Source organism: Carassius auratus, unplaced genomic scaffold (genome assembly GCF_003368295.1).
Source record: "Carassius auratus strain Wakin unplaced genomic scaffold, ASM336829v1 scaf_tig00215868, whole genome shotgun sequence".
Taxonomy (NCBI): Eukaryota; Metazoa; Chordata; class Actinopteri; order Cypriniformes; family Cyprinidae; genus Carassius; species Carassius auratus.
Genome location: NW_020528283.1, coordinates 191636 through 212413, shown reverse-complemented (window position 1 = coordinate 212413; position 20778 = coordinate 191636). Strand labels below are relative to the sequence as shown.

At 34.7% G+C, this 20778-nt stretch overlaps 1 protein-coding gene across 3 annotated transcripts in view; it reads left to right on the top strand.

Moving 5' to 3' along the window:
* Positions 1–2182: 2182 nt before the first annotated feature.
* Positions 2183–20778, top strand: part of sgsm1a (small G protein signaling modulator 1a) — a 35303-nt gene continuing 16707 nt past the window's right edge. For 2 of the 3 annotated variants that reach the window (XM_026261426.1, XM_026261428.1), the window contains exons 1-3: positions 2183–2324; positions 2461–2504; positions 15600–15675. In XM_026261426.1, the coding sequence (XP_026117211.1) occupies positions 2306–2324; positions 2461–2504; positions 15600–15675 (139 nt within the window). In that variant the 5' untranslated portion in view covers positions 2183–2305. The remainder of the gene's footprint in view (positions 2325–2460; positions 2505–15599; positions 15676–20778) is intronic. The other variant, XM_026261427.1, reaches the window with a different exon arrangement.

Sequence of the window (20778 nt, the reverse complement as noted above, 5' to 3'; positions counted from 1 at the left end):
AAATGTGTGGGCTCAGCAGGTGAAGATGTGACTGGTTAGAGAAATTCTGGATTTCTGAAGAAACATATTTCAGTGATTTTTGTCAATTATTAAGGACATTTTTTGTGTGTGTGTTGTTAAAGGTGACATCATGAAAAGCTGTTTTTTCCAGGTTTTACGTGTTATAATCAAGTCCCTGGTGCATCTACCAACCAATGAAACGTGAAAAAGATTAACCCCTTTACTTTGTTTTGGTTAGCCTTTTTCTGCAAACGTCTGAGAAAACGAACACATTTGATTTCGCTCTCTTGGTGATGTGGCAAAGGGATCTTATTATAATATCAATGCCCCATCTGTAAGTTATACCCACAGCACCATCATTTTGATATTGAAAGCGACAACAGTGTGCCAGCTCTGATGTCGTGGTGAAAGTTTGAGCAAAACATGCTAACTGTTCTGTCTTTGGCTGCACAGACGAGCACAGAACACTATTTAGAGTCCCAGCCTCAGTGGAGACAAGAGAGCAGTGGATTTATTGATTTATTTACTGTAAAATGTTATACCTTCAAATACATAACCCACAGTTTTTTGTAGCTGTGCTATAAAGTAGTAGGCGATTTCACTTTTTTAACATTAGTGTGTAATGTTGCTGTTTGAGCATAAACAATATCTGCAAAGTTGAAGAGCTGAAAGTTCAATGCAAACGGATATGTAGTCTTTTAAAATTCTGGCAGTTTAATGCCTACAAAAAATGCTGGTAGGGACTACAAAGTGCTTCTTCCCAGGTCCGTTACGTCATGAAACCAGATACCCGGGAACACACAACAAAGGGGCGAGGCCATGTTGTGCTGCTTTAGAGAAGAGGAAGAGAAAACTAGGAGTGCACGTCAAAATCTGTTCATATATAAATCGCGATTCTGTCTTCTCAGGATTCAAATGGATTCACAAGTTTTAGAACCAATGATCTAAGTCAGTGGTTCTCAATCCTGTTCATCGTGTAGCCCTGCTCTGCATCTCTCTCTCTCTCTCTCTCTCTCTCTCTCTCTCTCTCTCTCTCTCTCTCTCTCTATCTATCTCATTCAGGTCGTCAGATCAGCTCCAACAAACTGAGAAGCATTATACCCTTACAAAAAAGTAGTATACTTCAAGTTTACTTTACTAAGCATACTTAAGTAAAGTTCAAGTATATTTTTAAATATAATGATAATATAATTATAATCAAAACGCAGATGAAATCGATCAACACCCCATAGATTGACTGTAATTATTACCTCTTCATCAGTCAACATTTTATTCCATAAGGTTACAGTTTTGATGCTGTTTCATGTCAGATGATCATGTTACATGTGCTAGTATCTGGTGTTTCTTTTTTCTTCTTCACTTTTTTTGGGGTGTGGGGGGGGGGTTCTGTACAGAAGATGTGTACTAGCGCCCTCTACTGTATAATAATAAAAACACAGATTCCAGGAGCACAAAGTATAGCTCAAATATATTTAGATTTTTTTTTGTAAGTATAAGTCAAGTATACTTAAATGTCATTTTAAGTATATTTCTGAGAAGTACATGAAGCCCATTTCTGAGAAATACATAAAAAGTAAACTAAAAGAATACTTTCCTATTTTTTTGTTTAAAAGAAGGATACTAATAGCACAGTTGAATAAACATCTTTTAGTAAGGGTAGCTAGCCTACATGGACGCGCGTATGGTTGCTGTGCTGTATTAAAGCTTTAATCAGAATAAAACAGTATATTAAAAATCTAACAGAAGCAGTAGCATTTATAAACGACAGCGCATCTAAAAGTATGAGGGTCTATGGTATTGAGATTATTCGCGTCGGGGTCCTGATTTCCCTGTCTGGCATATCAGTACAGTTACCGCCAAGTCTGGTAACGTTATTCAGAAAAGCGAATGGTTCACTGAAGGGCGTAGTCGTTCATCAGCTCCAACCAAAGAAATGCTCTTTCAAAAACGTTACCCAAATGCTATGCTAATGTTGTAAGTTTTAGTCAGCCAACACAAAAGTCACACGCTTTACCTGGAGAGACTTCAGTAAACGAAGATGAGAATGATCCATCTAATTTTTAAAACACCAAATTACAAACGAAATAGCACTACACCCGAGCAGCTGCCTTTGAGATGAGTAGAAATTCTAACGGATATAACTGATACAAGTTCGTCATCTCCACCGTTGTAGGAATAGCTCTGGCAGAAGTCACGTGATCTCGCAGGAGCGCCTGCTGCCAGAAACATTGAACTGCTTTGGCTTCATCCAGACGAGTGTCAAGCGTCAGTGGAGTGGAGAGCGAGAGCGCGCAATACTATAATCATGACATCCACAACAGCAGGTGAGACAAAATTATCCTTTCATTTTTCGAAACACTTCTAAACAACATCACACGTTTGACTTTTACATTTTCTCATATTTAACAATACATTTTCTATGTGTGCGTGTAGCCTAATTTTTTTTTTATTATTTCCTAGAAGCCGAAACCCGCCAGAGACTGCTGCGAAACGTGAAGAAGGAGGTAAAAGATTCTAAAGCAATTAAAGCCAAGGGAGAATAAGACTGAAACGCCCTTTATAATGTGACTCATGTTTCAGACATGCCTACAAAATGTGTGGCGTGAGTTAACCAAACACCGGAGCTAACATTTTACCAAAAAAGAAAGCAAAATAAACCTATTTATTCTGTTTAATTAATTGTATAGTTACATATTGTGGTAAAATCATATGTAGCCTAACTGTGCGATCTCAGCACTATACAGTAGCCTGTTTTATTAATTATTTATAGTTTTTTTTACATATTTATTTTTTCTTGAAAATGCTACAGCTGTTTATCAGTTCTTCCCCATCAAGCACCTGTCAGACTTAATATAATAGTACGACATTTAGAGACTATTTATTCAAATGTGTTGTTGTTACAGTGAAATTAACGAACCCATAAGCACTCTATAAGCACTTTCTATGTATTACAACTGCAATGTGGTTTATAGTCTTTAAAATATGTGCTTGTTCATATATTTTCTTTTGGACGTAAAAAATACAGCTTACAGTTCACTGTCAGAGTTGCCAAGTCCGCGTTAAAAATATATATATGGTCGCTTGTTAGGAAAACCTGATAAGCAGCTTCGTTTCTTTACATTTATGGTAGCCCCCCCCCCCCCCAATATATTATTGATACTGTCTGCTGGCAGCTAAAAGCCAATCCTCCTCCTCCCCTTCTAAACTAAAATCGTGTTTAACGAGCAGACGTGTGTCGTTGTAATATAAGCGATGATGGTTAATAGATGTAAATAGACTAAAAACGCCACCAGCAGAGATGGAGAGGAAACATGGGAGAAGGTGAACGGTGCAGGGGAGGAAAAGGACCTAAATCAATTTGTAAAATATTTTTTATAACGAATTATCATTAAATCAATAAATAAACAAGCAGTTATACTAATAATAGATACATATGGTTCCAGTTTATTTTATTATAAATATGTGGCTATAAAGCTCCACCTTAGTGCCCTTGACTTATTCCCATTTTCCATCTTCAAACTATTGTCCGCAGGTGATTGGAGGATAGTGTGCACCCTCCCGCTTTGTTACAGTTGGATGATTTTTGTAAAATAACTTCTGTTTTTGCTCTTCAAACTCAGGTTAATATGTTGCAAATTCACAGAAACAATTGATAATAAAAGAACGTTGATTATAGTAAATGATATAATAATATTGGGCTTGTTTTTGAAGCTGCGGTTGCTTATTTATCTTGTGAGAGTTGCCAACACTGTTTGATTTATTTGTGGTATTGATTTAAGGCCCGTCCCATCTCTTTTTGCAGCACAAAATGCATTGTGTGATCTTTGCCTTTCAGTCATTTCATCTGATTAATAGGTTTCAATAATCCTTTTGGCTTAAGCAAGGACTGTTCTATCTGTGTTGCATGAGTGTTTGTCTAAGGATTTGCGCAATGGATCAGGTTTTGTATGAATTTGGTTAGGGCTGCACGATTAACCGAACATGATTAATCACAATTGTAATGCACATTTTGTCAGTAAAGCCGGTTCTGTGATTAGTAGTAAATCTCCATCACACTTTCAGGTGGATAAGTATTTATCACACAGAGCCATATTTCTATGACAAGCTATGCAAAACTGCGTTCATAATCGCAAACGATATAATCGTGGGATTATGAAATCGTTTGTGATAATGACAGCTGTTTGCGTATCTTCTCAGTGAACTACGGCTCTGTGTAGTAAACGCTACTCCATCTGCATCTTACTGCATCTTACTACTGATCACAGAACTGTGCTTCACTGAAAGATATGCATGACAATTGCAGCTTCTGCCTAATCGTGATTTATCGCCTTTGTGATTTAATTTTTATTAATTGTGCAGCCCTAAATTTGGTGTGAATTTTTTTATGATTTCCTCACAGCAGACTTGTAGTATCTGTAATTTGCCCAGTAATTCTGATTTGATGATTTATGGTTTACTGTTATGAGTTTTGTTTGCAGACACTAATGTTCTTATCTATCCTGTGTGGCAGTGATACAGACATGAGTGTATACAGTGGATGTTCTAGCGGTACCACTGTGTTATATTATTGATTTTAAATGTTAAACTCATAACTTTCTGCCAAATGATCAGTGCACCATCCTTCATGGATGTCTTGTTGTAGTCATGTGGTGCAATGTATAAATAATCAGAAATGATACAACAATTAAAAAAGTTACAAGAATGAACATGGAAGAAGAATTCCATGAATCTCAACTCTTAAAATAAATGGCTATGCTATTTTTTATTTTGTCATTTCATGTAAATATCAGCATCTGTGTGATTAGTCAGCAGAAACAGTTTTGAGGTTAATTAAAAATAGTGATCTATGATATTTTATTATGTTAAAAAAAAGTGTGTCCATTTGTGAGCGCAACCATGTCTTTAGATTTGTAGAGCAAAAATGATAGTTTTTATTTTTTCGTAAAAAGTATTAAAATTAGACTCTTGGGGGTAAGAACTGGCACAGAAGGCTCGAAGTGGCATGATGTAATTATACATTTTCTGCTTATTGTAATTAATGGGGTTATTATTCATTCATGAATTAGGATATTATTTAAGAACATCTTTAATTTAAATAAAACCTATATTTTAAATAAATGAAACTTAAGAAAAAAAAACACACACACAAACACACACACACACACACACACACACACACACACACACACACACATATATATATATATATATATATATATATATATATATATATATATATATATATATATATATATGTATAGTGGGGATCGAAAGTTTGGGCACCCCTTGCAGAATCTGTGAAAATGCGAGTAATTTTCAAAAAATAAGAGAGATCATACTAAATGCATGTTATATTTTATTTAGTACTGTCCTGAGTAAGATATTGTACATAAAAGATATTAACATTTAGTCCACAAGACAAAATAAATGCTGAAATTATTAAAATAACCCCACTCAAAAGTTTGGGAACCCTTGGTTCTTAATACTGTGTTCTGTTACCTGATGATCCTCGACTGTCTTTCTGTTTTGTGATGGTTGTGCATGAGTCCCTCCCTTGTTTGTTCTGAACAGTTAAACTGAGCAGCGTTCTTCAGAAAAATCTTTAAGGTCCTGCAGATTCTTCAGTTTTCCAGCATCTTTGCATATTTGAACCCTTTCCAGCAGTGACTTTATGATTCTGAGATCCATCTTATCACACTGAGGACATTTGAGGGACTCAAACACAACTATTTAAAAAGATTCAAGATGCATTAAGAGCTGGGGGGGTGAAAACTTTTGAACACGATGAAGATGGTCAAATTTTTCTTATTTTGTTGAAATATAATTTTTTTCCATTTAGTTCTGCCCTTCGTAAGCAACAGAAGATACTTGTATGTTTCCCGGTACACAAATTAAGTACAATTTACCTTGATCTTCAAATTTCAAAAGTTTTCACCCCCCAGCTCTTAATGCATCTTGTTTCCTTCTGGAGCATCAGTGAATGTTTGAATCTTTTTAAATAGTTGTGTTTGAGTCCCTCAAATGTCCTCAGTGTGATAAGATGGATCTCAAAATCATAAAGTCACTGCTGGAAAGGGTTCAAATATGCAAAGATGCTGGAAAACTGAAGAATCTGCAGGACCTTAAAGATTTTTCTGAAGAACGCTGCTCAGTTTAACTGTTCAGAACAAACAAGGGAGGGACTCATGCACAACCATCACAAAACAGAAAGACAGTCGTGGATCATCAGGTAACAGAGCACAGTATTACGAACCAAGGGTTCCCAAACTTTTGAATGGGGTTATTTTAATAATTTCAGCAATTTTTTTGTCTTGTGGACTAAATGTTAAAATATTTTATGTACAATATCTTACTCAGGACAGTACTAAATAAAAAATAACATGCATTTAGTATGATCTCTCTTATTTTTTGAAAATTACTCATATTTTCACAGTGTTTTCACATTTTCACAATGTGTTATTATATTTAATTAATAACACATTGGCTTATGCATTAGCATCCTGCTCATGCTAAACTTATTAGTTACAATTTCAAAGTAAACGCACATTGTTCTCAAAGGGGGGCAATCTTCCCACGTCTGGCACTACTATGAGTCCAATTTAATATAAATCTGTGATCAATTTTTATATTATTTTTTTGGTGGATGTCGGGCATTTCACCTGGAGGTCCTTGGCAGTCACAGCCTGGTATATAGTCTGTCATTGCTCTGTGTCTCAGTATATCCTAGTAGATGCATAAAAAAATGACATTTCAGTGCTTGAAACACATTATTATGATGACTGGAACAGCTAATCAAGAAGAGTGGAGGCAGGTGAACTCTCACCCTGTATGCTGCTCATGATGACAGTGTATTCTTGATCCACGCCGTGTTTACTGCATAGCTGCTTGGAACCTGGAGTCATTTGCCATTTGCCGTCCATATTTACCATTTTGCAGCTGTTAACTAAAATTATGAAAGATCATTATTATAGATATTACATTGCTGAGATGAGGAGCATAGGCAAAGCAACAAAAGACTCATTTTGTGTCACGATCAGCCAGTCTATCTCTCTCTTTCTTTCTCTCTCTCTCTCGATCTCTCTCTCTTGCCCACACCTGTGTTGACACAAGGAGAGGGTCATGCGCAGAAAGCCTCTCCACACTCTGCCCAGCAGCCCTCCATTTGTTTACCTTTCCTTCTCAGCTTCCTTTTAACACAGCTAGTTAAATCCATTGCTTATCAGTGTGTCCTTAAAGAACCTCTTTATATAATATTATATTATGTTATATTATATTATATTATATTATATTATATTATATTATATTATATTATATTATATTATATTATATTGCACAGGTGCTTCTCAATAAATTAAATGTTATGGAAAAGTAAATTTATTTCAGTAATTCAACTCAAATTGTGGAACTCGTGTATTAAATAAATTCAAGGCACACAGACTGAAGTAGTTTAAGTCTTTGGTTTTTTTAATTGTGATGATTTTGGCCACATTTAACAATAAATTAGAATATGGTCACATAGCAATCAGCTAATCAAAATGGTCTCTCAGTTTGGTTCACTAGGTCACACAATTACGGGGAAGACTGCTGATCTGACAGGTGTCCAGAAGACAATCATTGACACCCTTCACAAGGAGGGTAAGCCACAAACATGCATTGCCAAAGAAGCTGGATGTTCACAGAGTGCTGTATCCAAGCATGTTAACAGAAAGTTGAGTGCAAGGAAAAAGTGTGGAAGAAAAAGACACAACCAACCAAGAGAACAGCAGCCTTATGAGGATTGTCAAGCAAATTCAATTCAAGAATTTAAGTGAACTTCAAAAGGGATGGACTGAGGCTGGGGTGAAGGCATCAAGAGCCACCACACACAGCGGTGCCAAGGAATTTGCTGAACCACAGACAATGTCAGAGGCGTCTTACCTGGGCTAAGGATAAGAAAAACTGGACTTTTGCCCAGTGGTCCCAAGTCCTCTTTTCAGAGGCTCTTTGAGAGCAAGTTTTGTTTTTCATTTGGAAACCAAAGTCCTAGAGTCTGGAGGAAGGGTGGAAAAGCTTGAAGTCATCATCAGTATGAAGTACAGTGTTAAGTTTCCATAATCTGTGATGATTTGGGGTGCAATGTCATCTGCTGGTGTTGGTCCATTGTGTTTTTTGAAAACCAAAGTCACTGCACCCGTTTACCATGAAATTTTGGAGCACTTCATGCTTCCTTCTGCTGACCAGCTTTTTGAAGATGCTGATTTCATTCTCCTGCCCACACTGACAAAAGCAGCAAAAGTGGGTTAAATGACCATGGTGTTGGTGTGCTTGACTGGCCAGCAAACACCCCAGACCTGAACCTCAGAGAGAATCTATGAGGTATTGTCAAAAGGAAAATGAGAAACCAGAGACCAAAAAATGCAGATGGGCTGAAGGCCATTGTCTAAGAAACCTGAGCTTCAAGACCACCTCATTAATGCCACAAACTGATCACCTCCATGCCACGCGAGACTGAGGCAGTGATTGAAGCAAAAGGAGCCCCTACCAAGTATTGAGTACATGTACAGTAAATTATTGTTATTATTGGTCTTATTAAGTATTTTTATTTGTTGAGATAGTGAATTGGTGGGTTTTTGTTAAAAGTTAACCAAAATCATCACGATTAAAAGAACCAAATACTTAAACTACTTCAATCTGTGTGCAATTAATTTATTTAATACACAAGTTGAATTACTGAAATAAATGAACTTTTCCATGACATTCTAATTTATTTATACACCTGTATTATATTATTATCAGAAAATGTTGATAATGTAGAATTATACATTTTGCTTTTACTGGTGAGTTTGTCATAAAACAAATGTAATAACAGCATTTTTTCTGTAAAACATGGGGTAAATAGGCAAATAGGAAGCGTTAGAGCTATATTTTTCAGTCCTGGTCCTTGGGGTCTCTTTTATTTAACACAAATGATTCAGGAGAGAGGTCTATTAACTAAGCTTAGTGGGTCGGATAAGAAAGGCATACAGGGATGTTCAGTACTCTGGGTCCCATGTGTTTTTTACAAAATAAACCTACAAAGATAATGACTGACTGAGTTGAATTTATTTGTAACAAGAAAGGGACCACAGAGTGCTGTAAGAGAAATGATACTAAAACATCTGTATAGGATATTGTGTTGCCTTGGACAACACACAATTATACCATTTTGTGGTCATTTTGCAAATATATTTGGCTGCATAATGTCACAAATGACCAATAAGAAGCATATAAAAAGGCATTACTTTTTTTACTGAATTACTTTTTCATTACTGTTTTTAATGAACATATAAAATAATAAATACCCTTATGAAAAATAAGTGTGTTCAAGTGTGCTATTAGTATTCTTCTTTAAACTAAAAATAGGAAAGTGTGCTTTTAGTTTCCTTTTTATGTACTTCTCAGAAATGGGCTTTATGTACACCTCAGAAATATACTTAAAATGACATTTAAGTATTCTTGACTTATACTTACAAAAATTCTAAATATATTTGAGCTATACTTGTGCTCCTGGAATCTGTGTTTTTATATATACGGTTATTATACGGTAGAAGGTTTTAGTACACATCTTCTGCACAGAATTTCCCAAAAAAACACAAGTGAAGAAGAAAAAAAGAAACAACAGATGTAAAACATGTAACACAATCATCTGACATGAAACATTATCAAAACTGTAACTTTATGGAATAAAATGTAGACGGATGAAGAGATAATAAATACAGTCAAGCTTTGGGGTATTGATCGACTCCGTCTACATTTTTATTATCATATTGAATCCAATTCATAGTTTTTTTTTTTCAGCTTTTTGTTTAAAATGTTATTTCAATAATTTTTATGAAATTTACCCACATTAAAGTGTTTAAAAAAAGAATGCATGAATCTAGAGTAAAATGTTTTTGTTTACAAGCAGATACCCTGTTCTTTGTTTTGATGTTTTGTATGTTCAGATATTCATATAACAAAATATATACAAATTAAAACCTAAATAGGGACATAGTAGTATCCCTAAAATATGATGTAAAGTTCACTTAAAGAAAACTTATGAGTATACTTGCAGTATAAAACTTCTAAAGTAGTAGTTTACTGAGATTATACTTCAAAGTGTACAAAGTATTTAATTAGTAAACTATCAGTATATCTATAAGTTCATTTTTAGTATAATTGCAGTACAAACTACAAACCTAGAGGTAAACTAGTTGTGTCCTCAAAGTTTGCTACTGTTATACTTAAAAGTATACTTTTATGTACTAGAAAGTGGGTTAATTTAGTCCCAAGGAGTATTGAAACATTCATTTACAAGTATACAACTAGAACACTGATTTACTTGCTACATTAAGTATATTTAAAAATATACTTGAACTTTACTTAAGTATACTTAATAAAATAAACTTGAAGTATACTACTTTTTGGTAAGGTTAAGCAGTAGATCAGTAGTGACACTCAAATTAACTCTGGCTTCAAAATATGACATTTTGCTGTGCATTAACTGCATGCATGTATGTGTCGTGGGAAAAGTGCTGCCCCAAGATATGTAAAACCTGTTCTGCCATATGGACCATGGACTGATTTAGATCAACACCACCCACAGAGAATCTCTAATGGTGTGAAACTACATATTTTATATGTAAAATACACAAAATATATTGTGTATATTACAAGCAAATGCAGACTCTTCCTTAGTTTTTTTTTTTTCCTTGTTTGTATGCTATGAGCATAACTATTTAATTTGAAGCAGCATTGACATATGATGCATTTTGCCATGTACACAAATCATTTGCACACTTTGATTTAATAAAGCAGCATTTGGCAGTAATTATTATTATTTTTTAATATAAAATATTTATTGCCCCCAGGTTGTTGTTTTACAGCATCTAGACCTAGATAGCAAATATTAATTAATAAAATTATGAATAAAAAACTAGGCTTTAATTAAGGTGCATAATATTGCTGCATAATAAATGTAATAGAAAATAAATAGAAAAGAAAATGCATCTTTAAACAAACATGCCACAACATGTTTCTGTGTATATGTATACTGGACATAGTTCAGTCAACACCATGCTAAGAACTTTATCCTTAAAACTGCAGTATATAAAAGAAAACGTGGTTTGTAACCGCCCATGTTTCCTAACATCTCCACTGATCATCGGTTTGATGCAGTGACCAATCAGAGGTGTTTAAGTTAGACAGAATCTACTCCTCGCTCAAAATGCCAGAGTTTTGTTCAGTGCCGGGTTCTGCAAGCTCATGAATCTTCTCACTGTAACAAATGAAGTGTAGATGCATTAATTGTGCAGTGTAGAGCTTCCTTGATTATAATGGAACTTTGTGAGATTGCGATGAACTAAGAAGAGGAACAGCTTCTTAGTGATTATAAGTAAATATATAATTAAATAAATTTACTTACTGATTTACTTCCCGATAACCATTTATCTAGCTTTACCACTTGCCATTGTGTAGCATTTACTACTTCAGTTACCTGAGTGAAAGTGGAGCGGGTGTGATTGAGTGGAGGCTGGGACTTTATTTAAGACATAAAGAAAAAAAGTTATGAGAAAGTTTCAAAATGTCATTTTGATTATCAAAGATGAGTTTTGACGGATAAAATGAGTGACTGCAGGGGGACTTTTATATTAAATAACACCAAATGACAATATTTGTTGTCCGTTGTGGGCTACTGACAGCACTGAAGTACGATTGGGGCTATAATTGCTTTCATTGTGTGAATTTGCCTGTTCTTTCTGAGTAGTGTAATAATCCACTCAACCTCTTTGCCTTTCAATTCAATTATTCGCTCTCTCAGCATGATGAAGTGTGGTAATATGCAGCAAATCATTTTTTTGCTGGTGGCATGAATCGTGGCAAATGCCATTCCCTTTCACAGCCGGAATTATTCACCGGTTCTGCTCTGAGTTGAAGCAACATTTTTCAATGTGTTGCCAACACATTTGGGAAGTAACTTGGCAACCCAAGCTGTGAGACTTTCCTTGCCATCTCCATGGAAACCTTTGTCATGCTGCTGAGACATCAGGGACAGCAGAGCTCCAAATAGACCCCTACAGTCTCTGTTTCATACACACATTTACACACACAGATCTTGATAGAGTCTCTGCCTATCAATACACACTACCCTGATCAATACAAGTTTAGACATGATAAGTAGACATTTCTTGATGGATTTATTTGCTCTTAATGCATCAGTGATCTATAAATCAGGCTTGGCAATGCACTCTTACTGATGATGAATGTTGTTGTTTAGTTTGTTTTCATGTGGCATTTCTTCATATTCTTAAAATATTAGTTGCAACCCAATTTGTGTACTCATTAGTATTAAATGCCGTTTTTCAGTGTAAATACTGTGATTATTGTGTTCACACTGAAAATTAAAAAGAAAAAAAAACTTGTGTACTCAACTGTCAAAGCTTTAATTATGTAAAGTAGATGGGGGGGGGGCTGTCAGACTCCGCTGATGAATGACAAAAAACATCATTCAAACTCTTGAGTTGCTTGAGTACATTGTGCATTGAATAAGTGCGTCATTTGGGACAAAACTACACTTAACAATTATAACTACACAACTGTCTAAAATTATTTATTTTTTTAATAAATGAATGCATTGAATGCATGTATGCATTAAATTGATAAAAAATCACAGTGAAGACATTTAAGATGCTATAGATTTCCATTTCAAATAAACGCTGTTCTTTTGAACTTTTTATTCATTAAAGAATCCTTAAATCTATCATGTTTTTCACGAAAAATATAAGCAGCCTAACTATTTTAAAGAATGGAGTAATGGTTGCTGAAAATTCAGATTTACCATCACAGGAATAAATATTAAAAATAGTAAAACTCATTTATTAACTGTCCCTGTTAAACTTGAAATATATAGAGCACATATTCATGTTTTTATGACTAAGATAAACTATTTTTAATTAATTACATTTGACAGATGCCTGATCCACTTAAAAACATCACTATCAGTGCCAGTTTCAGTTTAGGTATTGGATTTGGGCATCCCTATAATAGAGAGCTCTTTAAATCTGTGCGTTGAGTTTGCCACAAAGTACGAGCTTTCATGAACTTGTAACCTCCAGAAAGATGCACTAAAGAGTTCATCAGCAAGGCTATCTGTCCTTCAGCACAAATCATCAGTTCATGGATTTTTCCTCATTCTAGTGTATGCATACTCCAGTTGGCTGTATAGATTGAATATGCATGAAACATGACCTTATACTTTTCTTCCTCCTCTACTCAAGCAGCACAATTTTCAGTATTATTTAGGTCCATAGCAGTTAGCAAAAACCACTAAAGATGATAATGACTAAAACATGTCTCTTAGATTCTCCTTCAGATGTTGCATTTCATTTAGTGTCTTACAAAGGACAGTAAAAGCTGTTTGCAAGAGACGCTGCCTTTACAAACTTCTGGTATCTTCATGTTCTAGGTTTCCAAGGATAACAGACACTTGTTTTAAGGTCGTGCTTCTGATCTGTACCTTTGTGAATCATACTGTTGTGTTCCAATAAGTGTGATTCATTTGGTCTCAGAGCGAAAGAGTTTCCTTTGCATCCTTCTTTCTCTCTCTCTCTGGAGGTTTAGATAAGTGTGATTCTATAGAATGGAGGAGGAGATAAGTTTACCTCTGGAGTTATTTATAGTGCTCAGGTGAGTCATACGTGGTGTTTAAACTCTAATGATTAAGCTGATCAGAACAGAGATGTGCTGCTATGTTTTAGAATTATGAATAAGATAGTGAGAAGAAATTAATACACTGGATTACATTTCACCATCTGGGGATATAGGGAGTCTTTTTCAATAATTAAGCACTTTCAAAAATCTGAATCTCAAACCTTCTGTCAAACCAAAAGAGTAATGTTGCCTGTTCTGATTAAGCAGGTGTTTGAAATGTATGTTTACTTGTAGGTTTTTGGGGATTTTTAAATGCCAGATTCTCAGAAGAAAAAGCCGGAAAGGCTGTGACTCTTTTTTAGGACAACAGGGTCAGGGCAACAGGTTTTGCTCTAAAGAGCTTGTGTTTACCTGCTGCATTAGTAATGGGGAAATAGAAGAGAAGGTCAGGGAGTAAATATCTGAATCACAAACAGTACATCCACAATCTGAATGCTAAAGAAGAAGGCTATGACTCACAGTAATGGGCTTTTCACATTTGAGTATAACCCAGGGTCATTTTAACATGTTCATGTTTTACCTTACCATTGATTCTGGTTCATCAAACTGTTCAATTCAAACTGAATTTTCAGAAGCATTAGTCTTCAGTAGCGTCACATGATCCTTCAGCCTTTAGTCATTCACATATGTTGATTTGGTGCTCAAGAAACATTTCTTATTATTATCAACATTGAAAACAGTTGTACTGCTCAACTATGATACATTTTTCTTTCTTTTCTATTAATTTATAGAAAGTTCAAAAGAACATAATTTATTTAAAATATAAATCTTTTGTGGGTACATACTGATAATGAAATATATATATATATATATACTAAGAAAGGGCATCTTTGTGGAAATGTATGTGGAAATGTCACCATGTAAATCCATTCTTGATGTGTGAAGAAAACTAAAAACTGAGAAAAAAAGGAGGAAAACACAAAGGAGCATTTGTTGTCACCGTTTGACATTTTTGTGTTTTTGTTTTTGACACTGAAAAGTGCATGACAGTTTTTGCAACTGTGAGACACCCATTAATATTTAATAAGTAAAGACTTGAGGTGAAACAGGTGAGTGCTGAACCCCTTTCATTATTGCAAGTGTAAAACACTGCTTAACCCAGGGTTACTTTCACATTACCGCTGCCCTGACTTTCTTGTCATGTCCAACGAACAGTATCAACAGAGGAAACACACTTTTCACAATTTTCATTGGCCACTTCCTCAAGCAGACTATCAGGCTAATTTTTTTCAGTAAGACCCTTTCAGTCTGGGGAGACCATGACTGTTAAAACGAGCTTTTGTGCAAGTGTCATTTTATCTCTCCTTGAAACTAGGCTAATATTAGATTCTGAATGCACAAGACTTTGGTTTACCTTCACCCGAAGTTACCAAATCTGCCCTGATTATCTGTGGAATGTGTATTTCTTTTTATATGTTATTGTGTGTACAGTATGTGTGCAGTGCAGTCTAGTCACGACATTATAAGACTGCAATTTTATTTCAATGATTGGTACTGTAGAACCACCATCTACAGTCACGACGAGGAACCGCTTTATGCATAAATCATGCGTGCCAACTCTGAATTTCTCTCCTTTTCCTCTTAATAGTCAGGGGTGGTGAGTCACGGTCTGCATTCTTCCTACTCATCTCGTATACAATCTCTCCTTCCTGGTATTTATAGCAAAAAAGTTTTGTTATTATTTTTTTTTTTTTTATGCTTTGAGTTTTCGATGGCACTAAATTAGAGTACTTGTGACCGAGAATATATTCATAAGACCTGCATCGTTCCATAGATTCACCAATCATGGGAACATCCACAATGCATAAAATAAGCTGTAGAGCTTTTGCTTTAATTCATCATGCTGCATCCGTTCAGCTGACACAACCAGCTTCTATCTCTGTGTAACACAGGTCAAGCAGATCATGGAGGAAGCAGTCACAAGGAAGTTTGTTCATGAAGACAGCAGCCATATTGTCTCATTCTGTGGTAAGTCATTGAACATTCAACGGTTGGACTGAAATGTGTTTTGTAAAAACATTTTACATTTGTTATTAACCCCAAGTACCTTCTTATGGTGTTCTAAGGGATTGCGGCCTGAAGGAATATTTTTAGCTTGAAGTGCTTTTTTTTATTTTACTAAAAGCTCCACCTACACTGCATTACCTGGTGCAACTCCTAAATTATTGTTTTTTTATCTGCTACCTTTGTACACAGAATAAAAAGGTCTAAGCAATACACAATAGATGTCATAAAAAAAACGATTATTGAAAAACTCTTTCCTATTTTATACTGTGTAAAATTAAAATATTTTTTATGAAACTGTTTAAATGTAATTTAATTAAAATTCTTTATAAGTAGTTGCACATTGGGTTGACATGTGCTAAGCAAAAATATAAACTAGGATTAAGTTCTTGGTTTCATTTAAATGTCATCCTAATATCAAATGAAATGACATTTTTTATGAGAAGTAAACATTTTTGTATAGAGTTATAACATTAATGTGGATAGCATAGCTCAGATAGTTTAATCTTGGAAGAACTTGATGAAATATTTCTGTGTCCATAATAAAATATATACAGTTCAAAGACTTTTAAATGTCAGCATCATAAGAAATTTACAAAAGGGATTTTATATGCATAGAAAGCACATTAAATGCAAGTAAAGTGTCTACTTTTAAGGTTTCAAATAAGTTTTGAAGAATAAAATGTCAAAATATGGGTGAAATAATGTTCTATTGTCATTCATTGTGATGCTTATGTTCATGTTAAAATGTAAAAAACATACTTATTCTGACCTGTAGATATTAAAATACATAAAAAAATAAGTGAGCTGTGAGCATACTAAATTTGAATGTATTTTAAATTAGCAAAAACATTCTTACTGACAAAGTGGCAAAACTTTTTTAGAAAATTGGCAAAGTTTAATAATTTGGGGTAAAAGTAATTAGTCTTCTTGTTGTAAATAAGCCTAAAAATATATATTTTTTTTACAATGAATTACATTTTAGTGGGTATCTTCTGTAAATCATGGAAAAAATGAATGATATTTATTTTTATCTCAGAAAAAAACATGTAAGAAGAAACATTCTAATGTATTGGAAAACAACAATAATTCAAAGATATATCACACCTACTTGTTTTGATGCTTGAAAACCCTTTTTCATCTTTGACCCATATATTACTGTTATGGATCTGTACTTTTTTATTTTTTTGAAAAGAAGTCGTTATGCTCACCAAGGTTGCATTTATTTGATAAAAAAAAAAGAATACAGTAAATGCAATAATATTTTAAAATATTATTACAATTGAAAACAACTGCTTTTTATTGTAATATATTTTAAAATGTAATTTATTCTTGTGATGGCAAATTCAAATTCTCTTCTCTCTATTTGCTCTCAATTCAATATCACACATTTAATAATTTCAATGAGAAACAACTGAGATATTAAAGAGATCTTATTTTTCTTTTCCGTGGGAGGCTCTGGGAAACATCTCTGTTTCAGTATCTGCCAAATGATGGGCAACTTGATGGTTTGGCTAGTTTCCAGGCAGAGCGAACATTCAACATTGAACAGGGCTTAGAAATTGCCAAAGCAGATTAATGTCAAAAAGGAGAAGTGTCATGTTTATTTAGTCTAGATTAACACAGAGTGATCATTCCAATGTAAATTGACCAGTAAGTGAATGTGTATTGATCTTGTTTCAGTAAGTGCTCCCCGCTGTTTGTCAGCAGAAAATATGACCATATAATATCAGACGTGCATCTTCTCTGTTACTGTGCAAATTCACATCCAGTTATCATGACATGATGTGTAATGATGGAGCAGAGCGTAAACAGAAAAAATGATTAGTCATTAAAAATCCAATTTCTGCCAGGTCATATTCTGCCTTTTACGTGAAGGCTTTTTTTTTTTTTTCTAAACAGCTTTTATTTCTTCAGGATGCTGGCAACCATACCACCTTCCCTGGAATTTAATCAGCACTGCTCTGTGAGGGGTCAAACACTGTTGGCAGGTTTGTGATGTGTGTAAATTAGACTGCATCCAAGCGATTATTGAACCAACAGAACCTTGCAGTTCGACCTCACAGTAACAGCTTGTGAAGCATCTTTCTTTAACCTTCTGAGTAACCTTTAACCTTTCTGAGTAACACCAAGCAAAGTAACTTGAAAAATACCTTTTGGTTAATGGCCTTGTTAACTTATTATGTTGCTGCAGTGGCAGTGGGATTCAGTAGATGATTATAGGGCCCGTGTGCATTGCTGGTTTCTGGTTTCAGCCGGTTGTTTACTCTCCTGTAATTCACTGAGTTCTGATTCATTGTGACTGTCCTGAGCCCTGCTCTGTCTTTATCTCAAGTCCTCTCAACTATCTCCTGCCACATCGCTGAACCTCTGCTGGTCAGAGAAGAGGCAACTAGAGAATCTTTTTAATATTTCATCAGCAGTTAAATTAAATGTAACATTTTGACTTATGCAAAATATGCTATTAGTTTTCAATTTTTCATTTCCATTTTCATTTTAAAGTTTTAGTGCATTTGTTGTGTTTTTGTCATTTTATTCATTTGTTTTCTAAATCTCTGTTTAGTTTTAGTTACTTACTTGTGAAATATTGCCTTAGCAACAGCTGAAATAACTTTTTTATTGATGTATTTATTTTTTACAAAAATGTATTATGGTTTTAGTTTTATTTAACAATAATAATGCTGGCCCAGATGTGCCAAGGTACCAAAGTATGCTACTCATCACAACGTTTCTGATAAAATTCCTCAAATTCAAAAAGCTTCCTGTACGTTAACAGTTGGGTTGTTGGTTTAGATCCTACCAATTTTCATTGTTTGGACAAAAATGGTTAAATCATTCTTAAAAATATCCATTACTTAAAAAAATAGATTTCCACAGAAGAAAGAAAGTGTTACAACAACATGAGGGGAGTAAATGATGAAAGAACATCATGATCTCTATTAGATCCCTTGAACTAAGAAAGAGCAACCTCTGAGCAATAACAGATTCCTCTAGGCACTTTTCAACAGAATCAAGACAAAAGCAAGGATACTGGAAGAGAAAAGAAAGAACGCTTAATCTTTATGATCTAATGGATAAATTACATTAGGAGTGTCTATGCTATCAGTGGTATAATATTGCTGCTTCTTCTAGTGAGGCACTGGCAGATAATAGGAGATGAATGGAGGGTAGCCAGGCTCTGCTGGCTGCCCTTGGGGGAGTAATTAGCCATCGAGATTATAGTGATGTTTACACACCGCAGATGGAACAGTCAACTCTGAGATTTCTCATCATCACAGATATGGGACACAATTAACAACTGTGAGCAGTTCTGGGTGATTCGAAGACATCTCTTAATTTTGCCTCTAACCTATGTGTGGCTTTAAAAGCATGCTGTTCGTCACTCAGACACTTTCACGTCATTATGTTTCAGTGTAAAGTGCTGGTCAGTGGGAGTGGAGGAGATCAAATATATCCAGGTTGCATTTCATTCGCACTGTGACTGTATGATTAGAAACCATTAGGTCTGGTGGTATGATTACATTTTTAATGAGCGTTTGAGATCAGGGTTGGGGGTGGCCGCCTGCTCCCTGTGCCATTTCCTGTGACAAAATGAGTTGTGCAGCTTGTTTGTTGCTGTGAATATTACTTTGGAAACTTATTTGGCTGGAATATAATTTTCTTCATCGTGCAGTCTCTCTGTCTCTGCATGTTCCCTTTCATTTTACTTTGGGATGTAGCTGCTTTCATTTTTTTGCACGCTGATTTGTCATTTTATTCTTATAGTAAAATGACTGAATTGAGAATCGGTCTGAATAAAAATCATTTAGGCCTACTTTGCATCCAGGCCATCATGCATCTAGTGTTAGCTTTAATCACAGATTGTTCTGTGGAAAGCAAAATCAGAATAAGCCTGCACAAAATAAAGAAAAGTAAATCAGACATAAATTAATAGTTTAGACAAAATTTCAATTCTGTCATCATTTATTTACCATCATGTCTTTCCAAATCCATAGGGTTTTCTTTCTTTGATGGGAACACAAGACATGTTCAACATAATTTCCAGGTTGCTCTTTTTGAAAGTAGCCTGTACAATAGCTTCATGAGAGGAACTGACTGAAATTCAAGTTGTTATTCTCTAAAATGCTCCACTATATGCTTAATTTTTTTTTACTTATTTACACTTACATTGGGTTTGTTTAGTTTCTGTTTTCAACATTTACAATAATAAGAAATGTTTCTTGAGCAGCAAATTAAAATGATTTCAGAGAGGTTAAATGTGATACTGAAGAGTGGAGTAATCGCTGCTGAAAATTCAGCTTTGGCATCACAGCAGTAAATTACAGTTTAAAAATATTGAAATAAAAAATGTATTTGAAATTGTGCAAATATTTCACAGTATTATAGTTTATGCTGTATATTTTACTGCTACATGTTCCCTGTGTTTGTCTTTGGACTTTCATGTTGTTCCTATATTTCTGTGTTCACTTCAGTTGGTTAGTCCCTGTTTGCATTGTGCTGTTTGTCACCATGGCTACCCTTGTTTGTTGCTATAGTGACAAATCTGTTTCACCTGTTGCTTGTTAGTCCCTCTTTACTAATTGTGTTTAATCAGTGATAATGTCTCACTAATTGCTTGTCAGTTATTGAATGTAATTTTGATCTCTCCTCAACAAACACCACTAGTGTGCAAAAAACAGTCATATAGCTACAAATTACAAGATGATAAAATGAATAAATAAATGATAAAAAGAATATTTTGAATAATCAGAACTGCTCTTATTAGTTGTCTTTAGAAAAGTGTTAGACCTTTTGAACCTATTTGATGGTCTGTGCGTCCACTTCTCATTCATTTCACCTGCTCATGTTTATCTGTGTTCTCTCTTCGGTATGAATTCATTTAAGCTGGTCAAAGAGGAGTGATGAATACAGCATCAGATGAAAACAGCTGCTGTGTTTGAATGGATGTGCATCTCTGTGAATTAAGAGACTTTAACCTGAGATTAAGACTGGTTTATCTCTCATACATTTCAGTCTGCCACACCAGAGACTAAGACACAAATAATGGACTAGAGGAGGAGATAAACA